The 17719-nt window shown below is 46.9% G+C and overlaps 1 protein-coding gene across 1 annotated transcript in view; it reads right to left on the reverse strand.

Moving 5' to 3' along the window:
- The window catches only part of COG2 (component of oligomeric golgi complex 2), a gene marked incomplete at its 3' end in the record, with an annotated part of 49975 nt that overhangs the window by 5557 nt on the left and 26699 nt on the right, over positions 1-17719 (reverse strand). The window contains exons 3-14 of the mRNA XM_014535966.1: positions 16431-16656; positions 15212-15277; positions 14143-14223; positions 12407-12510; positions 11429-11537; positions 10671-10850; positions 9616-9740; positions 8069-8195; positions 4440-4579; positions 2134-2195; positions 588-739; positions 1-156 (exon numbers count right to left, since the gene is read on the reverse strand). Coding sequence (XP_014391452.1) covers positions 1-156; positions 588-739; positions 2134-2195; positions 4440-4579; positions 8069-8195; positions 9616-9740; positions 10671-10850; positions 11429-11537; positions 12407-12510; positions 14143-14223; positions 15212-15277; positions 16431-16656 — 1528 coding nt within the window. The remainder of the gene's footprint in view (positions 157-587; positions 740-2133; positions 2196-4439; positions 4580-8068; positions 8196-9615; positions 9741-10670; positions 10851-11428; positions 11538-12406; positions 12511-14142; positions 14224-15211; positions 15278-16430; positions 16657-17719) is intronic.

Consider the following 17719-nt stretch of genomic DNA (forward strand, 5'->3'; position numbering starts at 1 on the left):
CTGCGTGCTGGAGACGGAAGCCGCGGGCTTCGCCTCGGAAGGACCGCTGCCCGGGTCCTCGCTGTTTCCCGGGGCAGCGGGAGCGTCTTTGCTACCAGTTCCCAGAGGTTTCCGAACGTCCTTGGCGCTCTCATTCGAGATGGGCCTGAGCAGAAGCTGAAACGGGATTTCCATGGTCACACACTCTCCACCAGGAAGCTCCATGGGACTCACATACACGGGCCAGGAAGTCAGGGGAAATGCTAGTGTCCACCATCCAACTCCCCTCTCACGGCAACATGGCCGTTTCCATCTCAGTGCACTTAGGCCAGTGATGGCGAACCTTTTGAGCTCGGCGTGTCAGCATTTGAAAAACCCTAACTTAACTCTGGTGCCGTGCCACATATAGAAATTTTTTGATATTTGCAACCATAGTAAAACAAAGACTTATATTTTTGATATTTATTTTATATATTTAAATGCCATGTAACAAAGAAAAATCAACCCAAAAAATGAGTTCGCGTGTCACCTCTGACACGCGTGTCATAGGTTCGCCATCACTGCCTTAGTAGCTCGATGTATCTCTAAAGCCCCGCGGCCGGGCTCACCTCGCTGACGAACACGGAGTACCGCGCCAACACCTGCAGCGTGAGCCTCCACAGCCGATGCGCCAGCGACGGCAGGAACAGCTCCTCCGACCAGCACTTCTGCAGGCAGCTCCACGTCCTGTGAGACGCCAGCAGGCAGTAGGCGCTCCCAGCTGCAGGGAAAGCACACGCGGGGGCAGGTGCCTCGGTCAATTCGGGCTGCAATCTAGGCCAGCGATGGCGAACCTACGACACGCGTGTCAGAGGTGACACGCCAACTCACTTTTTTGGTTGATTTTTGTTAAATGGCATTTAAATATATAAAATAAATATAAAAAATATAAGTCTTTGTTTTACTATGGTTGCAAATATCAAAAAATTTCTATATGTGACACGGCACCAGAGTTAAGTTAGGGTTTTTCAAATTTTTCTTTGTTAAATGGCATTTAAATATATAAAATAAATATCAAAAATATAAGTCTTTGTTTTACTATGGTTGCAAAGATCAAAAAATTTCTATATGTGACACGGCACCAGAGTTAAGTTAGGGTTTTTCAAAATGCTGGCACGCCGAGCTCAAAAGGTTCGCCATCACTGCTCTAGTGTCTTCGGTGTGTGACCCGGGGGTGCAGAGTGGCACCCTGAAGAAGTCTGTGTGGTCAGCGACACGGCTCAGCGATGCACTTTCTGATTTTACACGATTCCACCTCCCAGGTGTTTGATAACTATTAACCATAGACAGCTTTCAGAAATAGCTAGTTAACAAGCACTTCGTACCAAATCAACAAACACGAGTCAAAGTGGCCGTCACTTGCAAGGGTTTAAACTTTGGTTTTGAATTTGCCCTGTTTCATTCGTCACCTTCTCTTCCCTACCTGAACACACGAGTTGGATGCAGGGAGTTCACTGCACTTGAGTATTTTTGGCAAAGACGGATGAGAACTAACTTTCAGGCCACAGAGCGGAGTGCAGAAATAGTGCGGCAGCCAGGCCTATGCGGCTACAGACACAGCCTGTGTTCTGTGAGAGACTAAACGGTCATAGTCAACAGGCTGTCATCCAACAAGAATCTCTTTACTTGCTGACAGGACGGGGCTGCAAGGGATGCAAACACAGCTGGAAAGTCTGCATCCCAAGCAGTGCCACCTGCCCAATGTGCCAGGACTGTGCCCCGCGCTGAGGCCCAGCCCCAGGTGTGACGCACCAGGGAGGGAGGGGCCATCGGATCCTGGGAAGAAGGCAGCTCGTAGCCAGTTTGCTATAAAAAGGGCTGATCACTTGGCAACCAGGGGCTAAGCCCCTCAGCATGTGATATTCAGGAACAAACATGAGGGCTGCTCCCCATGTTCTTACAGCAGCCTCTTATTAGCTCTATAAAGCAAAAACCATAGGAACCACATATTTGACTTCTTTTTGTCTCTTAAAAAAGGCCAGTCAGTCACAGGAAGTCTTTAAGGTCCAGCTTCCTGGATCCCAGGAAAGGGTGCAAGTGCCCTCGGGGATCGGGGTCGAGATGGTGAGCTCCGCACCCCTCGGGGACCTGTCATTCACCACCTTAATGCATTACCTGGAGCGTCTTCCAGGGCATCTGTCAGAGCTGCCTCTAAGGATCCCGCGATCTCTCTGAACCTGGGATAAAACAAGAGCGCAAATCAGTGTTTCTGCTGCTGCTGACGCCTTTCCCTGTCCATTCCCCCTCTTCCTAGCACCAGGGACTTCCTCCACCTGGGGCCACGGAGGGCGGCCGAACAACGGCCTGAAGATACCCAGATCCTAATCCCTGGAGCCTGCGGCCATGACCTCAGGGCTTTGCAGGTGGGATTCAATGAGACCCTGAGGTGAGGACAAGATCCTGGATTTTCTGGGTGCAATCATGTGCTCCTTAAAAGGAGGAGGCTGGGGAGAAATGAAGACTTAGCAAATAGAGACACAAACGCAAAGTTTTACGCACACATGATAAAGTACAAGAATGGGGGTGGGGGTGGGGGCATGTGCACAGTCGGATGCAGGCGCACACCCTGTTACTAAGAGTGCAATGGGAATACTTCTCCTTAGCGACATGTCAAACACTCCCATCCCACTGGTTTTGAAACTTCCTTCTTTCAAATGACCCCAAGGTGAGTGAGGCAGATAACAGCGCAACTCTGACCCCAGCCATGTTTGCAGGATTTTGTCACAATTCGGGGTAAACAACTCAACACCTGGTAGAAATCAATAGGAGAGTCCTACAAAGCACTACCTGAGTTTATTTTTTAAACGGAAAAACAAATGTATTGAGAACAAGTTCCATATCTGAAAAGTAATTTTTACACAACAGCCCAGGGCAGTGCCCGGACATGGGTGACAGTGCAGGATTCCTAAGCAGGGGTCACGGGGTCCGGGGAAACGATAGGAAAGGGGAGTTTGCCCGGCCTGAGTGGCCCAGTGGTTGAGCATCGACCTGTGAACCAGGAGGTCACGGTTCGATTCCCGGTCAGGGCACATGCCCGGGTTGCGGCTCCATCCCCAGTGTGGGGTGTGCAGGAGGCAGCCGATCCATGATTCTCTCTCATTCTCCCTTCCTTTCTGAAATTTTAAAAAAAAAAAATTTTTTTTTTAAAGAAAATAACAAGAAGAAAAAAAGAGGAGCTTGCAGGCAGTAGACAGCAGGATGTGCTATGACGGCATCTAACTCCAGGCACGGATGACAAAAGAACCGGCCAGATCTCAACAGCACTTGCTGGTGGCAGCCTTAGCCTGTCAAATGATGCTTCCCTCTTTTCAACTCTGCTCAGGAAGCAAAGGGCTTCCTGCCCGGCCTGATCCCGATCATCAGACCTCTGCAATGCAGTCCACGAACACCTTAGAGGGGCAAGTCCTTGCTTTCCTACCACAAGATAAGCTACACGATGTAACCCGGACACATGAAGCATAACACACAGGACTGCACGTATGTGAAAGCGCACTTGGCTAACATTCTGAAAGCTGTGATTTCATTATCAGAGGTGATTCCATACATTCCCGTCACGGTGAGCAATTATAATCAAGGCACCTAATTCGTAATCCATTTCCCTCTCTGTAATTTTTCCTCAGCGCTTTGGGGAAAGGACGGCATCACAATTAACGAAAGCATAAAAAAACTAAACAAAAAGCTATGATTCTTTAAAGAGCGTTTCGACCAAAAGGCTCTAGTTAATGCCGTTCCGCGGGGGAGCTGACCATGACCTCATTCAGGGGAACCCGCTACCATCTGCTTTCCCAGCGGAACCCACGTTGCTGGGTTTATGATCAAGCTCCCCGGGCAGTTGATAGAGCCGCTCACTGACACAGGCGACAGCATCGTGGCGTCGGGGAGAAAAGTGGCCCCGCTTTCCAGACCAGAGAGACCAGTGTCACCGCTGATAAAGGAGCCAAGGTAACAACCAGGGCTCTCGTAACCGGGAACACAGAATCCGCTGGAAGAGCACTTCGAGCTATGCTCCCCCCACGCCCTGAGGGGAACCTGGCACAGAGGAGCAGAAGTGACAGCGGTGGACAGGCCGCTCGTGGAGGCGGCTGACGAGACAGGGACAGCGGCAGGGAAGAGCTGCCACCCCCTCCCACTCCCTCTCTCCCACGGTGAACGAGAGAACGTGTGGGGTGAAGCTGGGCCTGGGGTCCAACCTGCTCCGGGTCAGTTCTCAGCTCGCTGGTTACCACTCAACCTTATCTTGTCATGCCAGCCTAATGCTGACATTCGTGATATTTCTTGTACATTTCCACTTGAAAGTTTGTTTCCCAAAGGATAGTATGATGATCACAAAGAAAAGGCTATTAACAGGGGGCCCCAACATGCTTAGCTGGTATTCGAATTCTCTTAGGAAGGTGGAGGCGGGCAGGGAATGAGTTACTGACCGTATTTGAAAATAAATAGGCAAGTTCCACTTATTGTTGAAGCTGTGATAGGCAGGATGCGCTCGCAGTCTTCTCACGCTGGCCTGGGATCCGCACTGCCGCTCAAATGCCCTCACGAAGCCCATGCTGATGGTGTATTTCTAAAATAAGAACAAGCAGGTGGCATTTTCACTGCAAACACCCGGAATTGGGAGCATCTACTAAAACCTGTGATCGAGATAAAGGAGGGCAGCACAGAACCACAGCTTCTAGAGCTGACAGGGGCCCAAGGGACCTTCCTTCAGTCCCCACGTAAAGCCCAGGCAAGGCCCGCGTGGCCCCGTGGCGTGCTCAAGGTCTCCCGTGGCCAGTCCACTTGGACACCCGGGTGCTGCAGAGCCGTGCTCATTACGTGACAGCTCTCACCCTCTAGGGCACCCCTCACCCCTTCCCTGGAGCTGGATGATACGGCAGATTAAGCAGTACAGCCTCCATCGCCTCTCCAGAGGAAGTGCAAAATTTTAAAAAGGAAAGAATCAACCATGTGAGTGATGACATCATTTGTATAGACGAGACAGCAGCAAAAGTGATGGGGACGTAACAGCCGCAGCAGAGCAGCAGCTAACACTTCCTTAGCAGCTACCATCCGCACACTGTGCTGACATCGGTTATTAATTTAACCCACAAAACCACCCTAGGAGGCAACTGCCATTATCATCACCCCCCACTTTACAGATGATGTTTCCTCTTCTGTTTAGGCTCAGAGAGAATTCGCCCAAAGACAAAGCTGAGAAAGAGAAAGTCAACAGAGCAAACCCCGGGGCTGCTGGAAGGGATGTGCTATTCCCCAGGCGCCCAGGCTCCGGGGGGAACACCCTGGCCTCTCCATGCCTCCTTCTCAGGGAAGAGGGGCTCCATTCGCCTCAATACGCTGAGGCCTGAGCTTCCACAGGAGGTTCAGTGCAGTGAGCCCCACAGGTCCTTGTGGAACCCCCTGAGCATGGGCAGGTGTGTGGATTTGAGGCCAAGAAAGCTGTTATTCATCTCTTTCAGGGTGAAACTACACCTCAGGATCTAATGGATGCTAATAGAATACAGAACATTTCCCTCTGCGAGGGAAGCAGGTCACATTAAAACTGCACGCTGAAAGCATTTCTTGAAAGGAACAGATGCTTGCTGGACGCTATGCCCACAAACATTAAATACTGGGAAAGGATTCTAAAGTCAAACTTTTTCCAGAAAGCTTCATTTCTGAGCTGAAACAAATCATAATGTGATCAATATGATTCTCTAAGGAGCACAGCAAAATATAAAGGCTCTTAAGTTGCAAATGCTTAGGAGAGTTATTTCACACTAACTATGGTATCTACTTTTTAAATCACAGAAATCATTGTCAATGTCCTATAACATGGAATAACTAGCCAAGAGAACAGATGAGTGATATTTCTGGGACAATGAAGTTCTACCAGGCCCCAGGCTCAAACCACACTTACCTTTTGCCCCTCTACACTTTAAAAATCATCAAATTCACCAGGCCGATTAGAAAAAGAAGCAAAGAGAACTTCTAGAAGTGACAATTAGGGTAATTAAAATTGTAAACAATGTCCAGATTAAAAACAGTTTAGACACAACTGAAGAAGGAATTAGTACACTAGAAGACAGGTCCCGAGAAATTACCCAGAATGCAGCACAGAGACCAAGAGATGAAAAATAGAAAAGTACACTTAGGAAACATACAGGATCACGTGCGGAGTCTAATCCAGAGTTCTAGAAGGAAATAGAAGAATGGGAGGGAAGCACAACGAAGAGACAAGGGAGACAAATGTTCCACAATTTACAAAAGACAACAATCCTCGGATTCAGGAAACCCAACACATCCCAAACACAGTAACTAAAGAGCAGCTCATCCGAGACATATTATAATGAAAAAGCACATCAAAGTCATAGCTTTTAAGAGGAGATTTTAGAGCCGCCAGAGGAAAAAGGCACTAACTACAAAGAAACAACAATTAGGTTGCAGCTAATTTCATAACAGAAGTCAAAAGACAACGTTCAAAGTGCGGAGAATTCTATTTCCAGCAAAACTACTTTTCAAACATGAAAGCAATAGGGTTATTTTTAGACAAACACAAACTAAGGGTTTATTATAAAAAATGAAGGTTATCGCCCTAACCGGTTTGGCTCAGTGGATAGAGCGTCGGCCTGCGGACTGAAGGGTCCCGGGTTCGATTCCGGTCAAGGGCATGTACCTTGGTTGCGGGCACATCCCCAGTAGGGGGTGTGCAGGAGGCAGCTGATCGATGTTTCTCTCTCATCGATGTTTCTAACTATTCCTCTCCCTTCCTCTCTGTAAAAAATCAATAAAATATATATTTTTTTTAAAAAATGAAGGTTATCATCCACAGATCGTTACTAAAAAAGTCTCCTAACATGAACTTCAGGAAGAAGAAAAACGACCCAGGAAGGAGGCCTAACATCCAAGAAGGAACAGCCTGCGAAGGACCTGACCCTGTGGGAGTGACACCTGATAGTCCTGAGAGGATAATGGCCACAGAAAACAATAGCAAGCAGGCCTGTTTGGGGGCTACAGAAATCAAAATAGAAATGAGACCCCGGAAACAATAACAGATACTATGAAATGGGGCGACCAGCATTCAAGTGTCTAAGCTCGCTGCACTGCTCCCGAGGCTGAAGAACACCAGCCACCGTTAGATCCTGTAACCACTCAGGCTGCTTCATATACGTAACAATAAAGGACAGAACTTCAAAATTAGTAGCAGGAACAGGGGACACACAACGTGAAGAAGGCAAACAAACCCCCAGAGTCCAAAGCACAAAGGAGGGGGAAAAGGAAGGAAGAAAAGAGGGACAAACAGGAAGCACTAGACCCAAATGAATCGGTCATTGCGGTCATTATACACTTGATAAATTACCTAATGAAAAGACGAAGACTGTCATATTGAATAAAAAAAAATTAAAATCCAGGGAAGGAGAAGGCAGAGAGGCCCCAAGAAGCTAGTGAGATGGAGTGATGGGCTAGGAATTCAGGTCACTGGCCCAAGAGCCTTATCCTTCACTGTGGCCCTATGCATTGCCTTAAAACAGGGGTCCTCAAACTTTTTAAATGGGGGGCCAGTTCACGATGGGCTAGGAATTCAGGCCACTGGCCCAAGAGTCTTACTCTTTCTTCACTATGGCCCTATGCATTGCCTTAAAACATGACACAACAAAAAATAAATGTACTTTTTTTTTTTAGATTTCAAAAGTAAAAATAAATTTACTTTTGAAATCTAAACCATGAAATATTTTAAATGATAACATGATTTTAAGAAAACAGTACATTTTAGGGTCTCCTAATCTTTTAAACTACATAGGACAATTATATACATTTTAAAGTCTAAATCAATAGTTTTTGTTTTCCTTCACAATTATACAGTAGAGGCATAAAAACTTAACTTTTTCATGGACAATTATAAAGAAAAGGGTTTTTAATGGTACTAGGATCTTTTTTTTTCACTTTGAAAATAATGTACATATCTAATCACAATTGCGTTTAGACTGAATTTTACTTTATGTGCAGAAGACAACATGATCGCTCTAAAACCTCAGGTTAACATCTTCAAGAGTCAAAACGAAGGAGGGACAGGTACCTCGTGAAATGCATTGGGATCCCCAGGGTTAAAGAGTGAGGGCAGGTTCTCCTCTAATCCTCGTACTATTTCCGGCCAGACCGAATTCACCAAAAAATCATATCCGGGAACAGTATTGCCTTTCTCACTGTAAGGAAAGAGCAAAATTGCAGTCAAATACACCATCATCTTCTACGTACAAAGAGCAAAATTCTACTGCGGTGCTTTTACTACAAGTTCCTCAGCCTAAAACTTATTTCAACTCCTTTTTTAAAAACTGTCAATTAGTTTGTTTCTCCACCCACATTTCTATTTCACACCTTAAACTCAGACTCACCTTGAACCTGACACATTGTAGAGGGAGCTGGTGTCAAGGATAAGGCAAAACCACCACGCCAAGTGGCCTGGGCACAATTTCCCCCCTTAAAGTAGGACACCACATCCACACTCGATCTTAGAAAGGAGTCTACCACCACAAGAAAAGCGATCTTTGCACGCAACCTGAACACCAGTTATGCTAATTTCCCAATGACTAACAGCGTTGTCACTTCTGAACTGTCTCTAAGATTGCCCCAGTTCTAAGATTCTATGACTGCATCACAAAGCCCCGTTTTCCTCTAGAAGCAGCGAGACGCCACTACCGACATGAAGAAGGCGAGGCTCTGAAGCTCAGACTTCTGGGTGAAGGCGAAAGATTGGACCGAGTGGATGAGGGTGGAGTGAGTGGACGAGGTGGAGGCAGGGAGAGCAAGTGGGCAGAGCCTGTTACTTTGGGGACAGAGGACAGAGGCCTGGACTGGGCCAGTGGCCGTGGTGACAGGTAATGGGGTATTTATGTAACGGAACTGGGAAGTCATGGGAATTAAAGGAGGAAAAACTGAAAACGACTTCAATCACACTCAGTATAAAACCTGCTGAGTTTAACTGAATTGGTAGTTCTAGATAGATTATGCCATTCGAATAATAGAAGGCAACCAACACTGATGTCGAACTAAGTTAAGAAAAAGCCAAGGGAGAAGGAAAGGGTTTGGGCTTTGGATGCGAGGCGTTCTAACCGTCACCCTCAGCTCCATCTAGTAGGTTCTTCTCTGTAGAAGGAGGCTATCGATGCCCGCCTTGCAGCGCTGTGGGGACAGTTCCATGGGGACCAGGTAAGCCTCGTTTCATTGGACCTCATCCTACTGCGCTTCATGTTTTTTACAAATTGAAGGCAAGACCCTCCACCAGCAAAAAGATTAAGGGTCACTGAAGGCTCAGATGGTGGTTGGCATTGTTTAGCAAAAGTATTTTACAGTTAAGGCAGGTACACTTATTTAGAAATAAGGCTGTTGCGCACTTAACAAGCTACAGGATGGTGTAACGTAACTTTTAGATGCACCGAGAAACCAAAAAAATCCATGTGACTCGCTTTATTGCAACATTCGCTTTACTGCTGCGGTCTAGGCAGAACTCACCACCACCTCTGAGGTATCCTGGACCCACATGGTACAAGCCAGCCCTATCGGCGTGCACCAGGCGGCAGGCGCAGCCATTACACTGAGGTGCGCTCTAGCACAGCAGACAAGTACCTTGAGATGGCCCCGCCCGTGACTTCCCGAAGAAGGCGGCAATGGTGAGGGACAAACTCCAGGAGCCTATTGTACATGATCTGCAGGCCATTTGGATGAGACTCAACCACCTGCTCTATAATCACCTGTTAAAAGAAAGAGCATTTTCAAAAAGCATCTAAAAGAGACGTAGGAACTATATACCACAAAGGAAAGAATTGAGAAAACCCATCCTCCTCCCTAACGGACATGTTTCTAAATGGTAGGTAAATAGTCGTTGCATCAAAACTGGTTCCTGGGATGAGCGTGCGCAGTTCCCTCGGCAATTTGCCTATAAAAGTCCTCCATCTTTGAATGTTCCCTCCCTCCCATTTCTCTGGCCTGGGCCACCCTCCATGTTTTTAAAGACTTTGAGCCCTAGCCGGTTTGGCTCAGTGGATAGAGCGTCGGCCTGCGGACTGAAGGGTCCCGGGTTCGATTCTGGTCAAGGGCATGTACCTTGGTTGCGGGCACATCCCCAGTGGGGGGTGTGCAGGAGGCAGCTGATCGATGTTTCTCTCTCATCGATGTTTCTAACTCTCTATCCCTGTCCCTTCCTCTCTGTAAAAAAATCAATAAAAAATGTATTTTAAAAAAAAAAAAAAAGACTTTGAGCCAAATCTCACTTCCACGCTCAGAATTCCCTACCCGCTCCTCCCGGCTCACACACTGCTGGGCTGCTCTATTCAACCCGAGACCAGTTCAAAACTGCTGCCCAGTCACTTTATTGACGTATAATTGACATCCCACAAAACTGACCTAAAAATGCTTTGATGCATACTTTCTCCCAGGCCAGCCCCTCACCCCCACCAAATGAAGATGACCCCTGGGCTGGTGCATCATTAGAAAATACAGGAGAGCAAGCCGATTCCCGGCTGATTTAACCACCAGGGACCAGCCTTTTCCTACACCTGATACTGTAGTAGACACGCGCCTCTACAGAGAGCTCGCTGGTCTGGCCTGGCACCAAGTGAAGTCTTGGAGACGGAGTAAATGCTCTGTGATGCTGGTGGAATAGAGCCCTTGAGATCACAGACCTGGTCCATGTATGGCTTCACCAGAACTTGACCGACGAGGGCCTCTGCGTCGCGGGTCTTGTCGATGGTGGCGTACGTCCGTAAGCAGTGCCGGACGATGTCGACATCCGCCGTCTGAAGCCCTTCGAGCAGGAGGCCCTCCAGCGACTGCTGCAGCGTGGCCGTGATGCCCGCGATCCGCTGCAAGGAGACAGGGGAGTCAGCAAGGCTCCGGCGGGAACAGGTCCTGGGAGTCCAAACACACACGTGACCCCTGTATTCTAACAGTCTAACAGAAGGTCATGTATGTAAGATGGACATGCGAGCCTTTCCTGAAGATCCACAGCGACTCTCTCCTCCTCCCCACAATCTGTAGAAGTAAACCTTTATCATCAAAGGCGGGGTTAGAGAGAATTACAGAAAGAGAAAAACAGTTATTTTCCCCTTAAGCTACAGTGTAAATCAAACACATGAATTTAAAGTCTAGTCAAGGGCTCTGGATAAATGAACTCTGACTGAATCATAGAAAGTGTCAAGTTACGTGAAATTCACAATTAACTTCACTCTTGCAATTCAGAGAATATGCCTGTGTCTTTACACAAAAGCTATAATGCATGACGTGTAGGAAGCAGGGGTCTAAAAAACAAAAAAATGAAAGAAAAAATGCAAAGCTAGCTTCAAAACCCTGTGGATCAACAACCACAAGGGGCATTACTAGGTTAAACCAAAATTATTTAGCAAAGTCCCAGCTACCATCTGTGAGAGAAAACAACACTTACTGGTCTTACTTTGTCCAGAAGAGGCATGCCTTTGCTTTGAACAGCATGAAACTGTAACTGGTTAAATTCTGTGGCGATTCTCTCCAAAATCTGTCCCGTCAGAAGTGGGCTAGTAGAGACAAGGAGAGAAACGTGATTCCTGAAGTTTGTTCATTTCACACGGTTAGTGGTGGGGATCCTTGAGCACCACTTGCTAGAACTTTCTCCAGTTTTCCACACCCTCCTGGTCCAAGATGGAAGCTGAAGCACCCTCTGTGCCATCGTCTTCACCACGAGCCACAGTACAGCACGTAGTAGGTGCAGTGGGGAAGTTACATGAGCCGATGCTGCCTGGCCACGGGCCTCAGGGCCAGGCAGGAGCCGGAGCCGGAGCCGGAGCCGGAGCCGGAGCCGATCAGTGGGGATACAACTCCTGTCTGTTCCCACCACCTTCCCCCGGCTCTCCCACTCACCTTTAACCTCTTTCTTCCCCTTTAACCTCCCTTCTCTCCTCTTGCCCTTTCCTCTTATTCACACCTTTTCTAAAGAAAGCACCTCTAATTCCTCTCAAACACCAAACACTGTTGTCTCCTTCGGCAAATCAAACTAACCGTCTAGGAGCAACAAATAAAATACTTCAAAACAGCTTCCTTTACATTTCCATGTATTGAATGGCTGAGAGGAGTTTAGATGCTCTGGTCCTAGCGAGAGGACATTCATCTTCCCCGAAGCCTAGTCAGTCCCTTCTTTTTTCTCACACACATTACAAAGCATCGCATCGCTCCCTCTCAGAAGGGAGTTAAATGGCAAGAGGAGAAAAGCAAACGGCAGGGAAGCACCTGCCGGCTTTCCCGAGGCAGCCTCTGCCTGACGCCGACCAATCAGTGGGGGCACGTGCAGTGAGAGCAGCAGTCCCTCGTCCTGCATTTGCAGCATCCCAACGAGGCCAGCCTCGGTGTGCAGTATTAACTGACGTGCGATCCCGTAAGAAAGAGTTACCTGTGTCCTTCCAGTGCGGATGTTTCTTTAGAACTCTGGGAATTTAAGATCTTTTCAATTTTCTCAACCGACCGAATAACTTGTATAAGCCTCAACACACACATCTATTAAAATGAAGCAAAAACATGTTATGATGTTTAAGCATCCTACGTTTTGAATGTCTATGTAACACTGAACTTGCGAGAATGCCAATCTTAATTCTGGCTTTCTTTCTATAAGCATATTTCAACAGTCTATCGCAAGGTTATTGTAGAAAAGAAACTGGACTTCTTTGCTTTCTCATGCTCTGTACTCTTTCTTATTCCTTCCTTCTTTTTCCCATCTTAAATGAACCTTTCTACTGGTACATTTATTTTCTTATAACCCTTTTGTTCATGTTTTAATGTGTCAATTCATTAAATACATTACACAACAAATATTACCAAAGAGGTTGAGGAACATTATAAAACTCTCATCCTTAAAAGAATAAAAATACAAGGTCATTCATTCAACAAATAGTTACTGACCACCTATTGTGAGCCACACATTCTTCTAGAAGGTGGGGACCTGAGTGAATAAACAAGAAAAATGCCCTGCTCTCATGAAGCTTATCATCTTTTCTAGAAATGCATTGCATTCTGGGAATCTTTAGGCAAAAGTTCAGAGGACATCTAAAGAATTAAACAGAAGTCTCAAACAGGCTTCTCCCCTTGACATTTTAAAAAATATGCTCATAGCTGCCGGGTGGCTCAGTTCATTCCTGGTCAGGGCGCATGCCCGGATTGCGGGCTCCATCCCCAGTGGGGGGCATGGAGGAGGCGGCCGATCCATGATTCTCTCTCATCACTGATGTTTCTCTCTCTCCCTCTCCGAAATCTAATGCTAATAAATACATGTAGAAAATACAGGAGGACCAGGCTAGAGTCAGAAGCCTTGAATCCTAATTCCAACTCTGCTACTACACCATTATGATTACAAGTAAATCAGAAAATAAAATTAAAACCCAGGTCCAGTAAAACATAAAGGCATAAAGGGGGAGGGGAAAACAGAAGTAATAAACGTAGCAGAGTAAGAGCACCACACGCTACTTTTTCTAGAACCATCAGCCTGCAGTACAAGACTGAAATGTGCTTAGAAAGCCCTACTCCCTCATCTCTAAAACATGGGCACCTTCTCTGTAGGCGTGCTGAGCTTTCATATGCTTATTGAACTGTCACGTGCCTCACTGAGGTCAGTTACGATTGTTTCTCATTCTGGACACAATTTTAATGTTGTGTCCAATCGGGTACCCCTAAAATGTTGTCATATTTCAACTAGATACCATGACATTATACTGCATATACATATATATGTGAAAACTTTGAGGAAAAAAGCAATTTCCTCATAATCAAGAAAACCAGAAGAGAGGATGAGAGGGCTTTTAGCTGGCATGCAGCCCATGAAATCTAGATTTCTTTAAAAATGTTAATGCTGCCACAACTAAATTCAAGCATAAGAAGACTGCAGATTTTCTGTCTTTTAACACATTTCATGACTTTACCGCACCTCTCTTTAATCAGACCAGGAGCGAGGAGCCTGGGCCCAGCTCTGGCCCCGGCCCTCACTAGCCCTGCTCAGCTACTAGACCCAGAAGAGGCTGCGTGTGTCCTCCGCAAAGGTGCCCGGAGTGCACCAGCCACAAGCATGACTGTGCCTTCCCTCTAGGTGCTGTCTGTCACAAGTCCAGGCTGCAAGGTGCTGTATGACACTTTACGTACCTTTTTTCCCCTAATGTCTTCTTGTTTAGACATTCGTTCATCTACTGCCCGAATTCCTTCACTGACAGATGACTTGAGACTCTTGAAAACAATAAAGGAAATGCACTGTTGAAATTTGTTTCATGACATTTTACACATTTAATTCAATTCCACAGAACTGAACCAAATTTACATGATTAATTCAATTCCAGTATCTACAGGCCCGTATTATACAGATATTGACAAAATACAAAGTTGCAGACACAACTGCTATTGATTTTGGGGGCAAAATGACATATGAAACGAGGGTCACACAGGATTAATGGCCAAAAGAATAATCTACAATGACTGTCGCCGATGGTCAGGGTAGAGAAAGGACAGTCTGAATCCGAGTACAGGAGAGTTTAGTGGGGGGATGGGACTGGAGTTCCGCACCTGTGCAGGCTGACCTGCGTGGAGGGGCGATTATTAGGAGACAAAAGGTAGAAAGATACAACCGAGTACCACATACTTGGGGCGGGGAGGCATCCACCTGGGCACTGCAGGCTTCGTTGTGGAGCGAAGTAGAAATAGAAAGGAAGGGGTTGACTTAGGAGGAATTCATTCAGATAAGGTCTTAGACTAGATTCTATACATTGCGGAGAACTAGAGAATTTTTAAGTGCTCATATACCACGATGTAATGTTGGTTTGGGAATATTAGGAAGCAAGAAGGAACAGAAGGGCCAGGAAAAGGGAGAGGTCATGGGACAGGTGGAGAAACACGCCCAGCAGCTAATGCATCAAGCCACGTATGAGATCATAGAAATGAGGTCCAAAACGAAGGTAAGGAGAACAGTTAGAATCAACAGGACAGCCCGGCCGGGGTGGCCCAGTGGTTGCTAGTCATGGGCCACTGAACCACCTGCGAGAGGAGAGCAGCTCCTGCAGGACAAGCATCGCATACTTGACGGTGAACTGTGCAATGGGATTTGGGGACTTACCAGGACTTCTTCTCGTAACTACCACTGAACCACCTGCGAGAGGAGAGCAGCTTCTGTGGGAGGACAAGCATCGTATACTTGACGGTGGACTGGGATTTGGGGACTTACCAGGACTTCTTCTCGTAACTGTCCCAAAGGCACCGAGAGCTGGTTGAGGACTTTGTCCATGCCAACCTACAAGCGAAATCATGTCGCACACACACATCAGAGGCAGGAGTCAGAGTGAAGTATCTGTTTAATGAGCAAAGCACTAGACGTAGTTACTCTCTCTGTATAGCCATATACTGCTAAGCAACTAGCTAAATAACCAAGGTCATTTTGCCATAAATATTGCTCACAGAGTAAGAAAAACAATCTGCTGATACACATGAACCAATAAATAAGGGAAGTCCTAATAAACGAACGCTTCTTTATGCACAATTTGCCTTTGGATGAAATTTTAAATGAATCTGAAAAACATTTTAATGGGAGGTGAGTACAGTGGGTGTAAAAGTCTGGTGGATGGGCTCTAGGTCGTCTACACGTGATTGTCACCTTTGAGGAAAATCCAAATTAAAAAGAAGGGAGATAAAATTTTTTTGGATTTCTAATCCTAATGAAACATTTATCTTAGTGGTAGATTTCCCACACGCAAATATGGCTCATTAACCTTGATGCTTCTTAAAGTCCCCATGGAGATAACGACTTTCTGTACTTCTTTAAACAAATAGATTGAAAAACAAAATAAAATACGGCCAAGACAACTTTTCTTGCAAGTACTAAACCTCAAGCATTTATTTCTCAATGACTTTTACAAACCACCCGCACATTTTTATGAAGCCAGCCCCCTACAGAGCCACACTGGCCGCTGCTCCCTCAGCCTGCCTCTAGCCAGCCCGTGCCTGCATGTAAAGCAAGCACTTCCTTCAGAGCAGCTGATATTTACTCTTGCCAATTAGTCTCCACCAGTGAGATGTCACGGTAACCACTTGCAAACTAACAAAAGCAACTACTTTGGTATTATTACCCTTTATCTTCTGCTATACACGTGTTATGTTTACATATAACTTAAGAATATAACTATATGTATAGTTATCCTTAATAACAAATTCACAAATAATCAAACTAAAACGGTCTTAAATGAGAAAAAAGGGAAACAAAAATGCATAGAAAAAGAAAGTTGAGTTCTTTTATTCATGAATGAGATTAGTAATCTCTTTAAGTTTCTGAGGGGGAGGAAAATGAACTAAAAGATTTCTAAAATGCTCAGCATTTTAAGAAGAAACCTGAGCTGGCAGTGTGGGTGGGTGTCAGTACACCAGCTGCAGGAAGTGTGGGTCTCGGTTACCAGGTTTGTGGAGAGGTTGACGAAGTCCGCGTAGTCCTTGTTGATGAGCTCGACCATGGCGGTCTTCAGCAGCTTGTAGTAGAGTTCCAGGTCATCCCTCAGCTCCTCCAGCTGGACGCGCTTCCGACAGTCAGACACGAAGTGATCGACGTCGAAGTCTTCCTGAGAATACAACCGGAGTGGCTGAGTCACACCCTGAACGCTTTCACGGTGGTGCCTGCAGACCCTTTATGACCAGTAACATGGTCTCAGCTGATGCCTCCGTTCTGTATGTCTATGTCCTACTAGAGGCCCGATGCACGAAATCTATGCACTGCTAGGGTCCCTAGTGGTTGCAGGCTGGGTACTCCCCCAGGCCATCTGCTATTGCAGCTGCAGCAGGTCAGGGCCTCCCTCCCTTCCCCTGGCAGGCCACACCCCCTGGTCGAAATCCCAGTGGAGGGACAATTTGCATCCTAAGCTTTTATTATATAGGACCATGGCCTGCACACCCGCCTCCAGTTCCCCTCATCCAGAGGGCAGGGCAACATGAGAAAAAGAGTACGAATATCCCACTCTGCCCTCCCGGTGTGGCTCAGTGGATAGAGTTTCGGCCTGTGGACTGAAGGGTCCCGGGTTCAATTCTGGTCAAGGGCATGGACCCCGATTGCAGGCTCCATCCCCAGTAGGGGGCGTGCAGGAGGCAGCTGATCGGTGTTGCTCTCTCATCCATGTTTCTAACTCTCTATCAGAGCCTCTCCCTTCCTCTCTATAAAAATCAGTAAAATATATTTTAAAAAAAAAGAATATCCCACTCGTTTTAAAATGTCTCATTCCAGCCCGGCCAGCCTGGCACATGCCCGGTTGCGGGCTCGATCCCCAGTGGGGATGAGGGTGGGGGTGGGGACCGTGCAGGAGGCAGCCGATCGGGGATTCTCTCATCATTCATGTTCCTAGCTCTCTCTCCCTCTCTCTTCCTCTCTGAAGTCAATATATATATTTTTAAAAATATATATATTTTTAAAAGTCTCGTTCCAGAAGCTCGGACGAGGGAGGGGCCTTTTCTTTCTGACCCGACCCTGGGAGGCACGTGGGCTCAGCGATTTGCTCAGGACGGGATTCCTGAGCTTCGGGGGCAGGACACCGGTGCCCACGCTTCCGTCCGGCGAGGGGACCGGCCATCTGCCTGCGCTGCACGGGGACGGGGACCTGCAGGGACCGGACGCTGCGATCAGAAAGAACTTTCAGGCCTTTCCACCCAATAAGCCCCATTTCACAGACGGGCATCCTCCAGGCGCCACCCGCCACGC

Source organism: Myotis brandtii, unplaced genomic scaffold (genome assembly GCF_000412655.1).
Source record: "Myotis brandtii unplaced genomic scaffold, ASM41265v1 scaffold1026, whole genome shotgun sequence".
NCBI classification, from domain to species: Eukaryota; Metazoa; Chordata; class Mammalia; order Chiroptera; family Vespertilionidae; genus Myotis; species Myotis brandtii.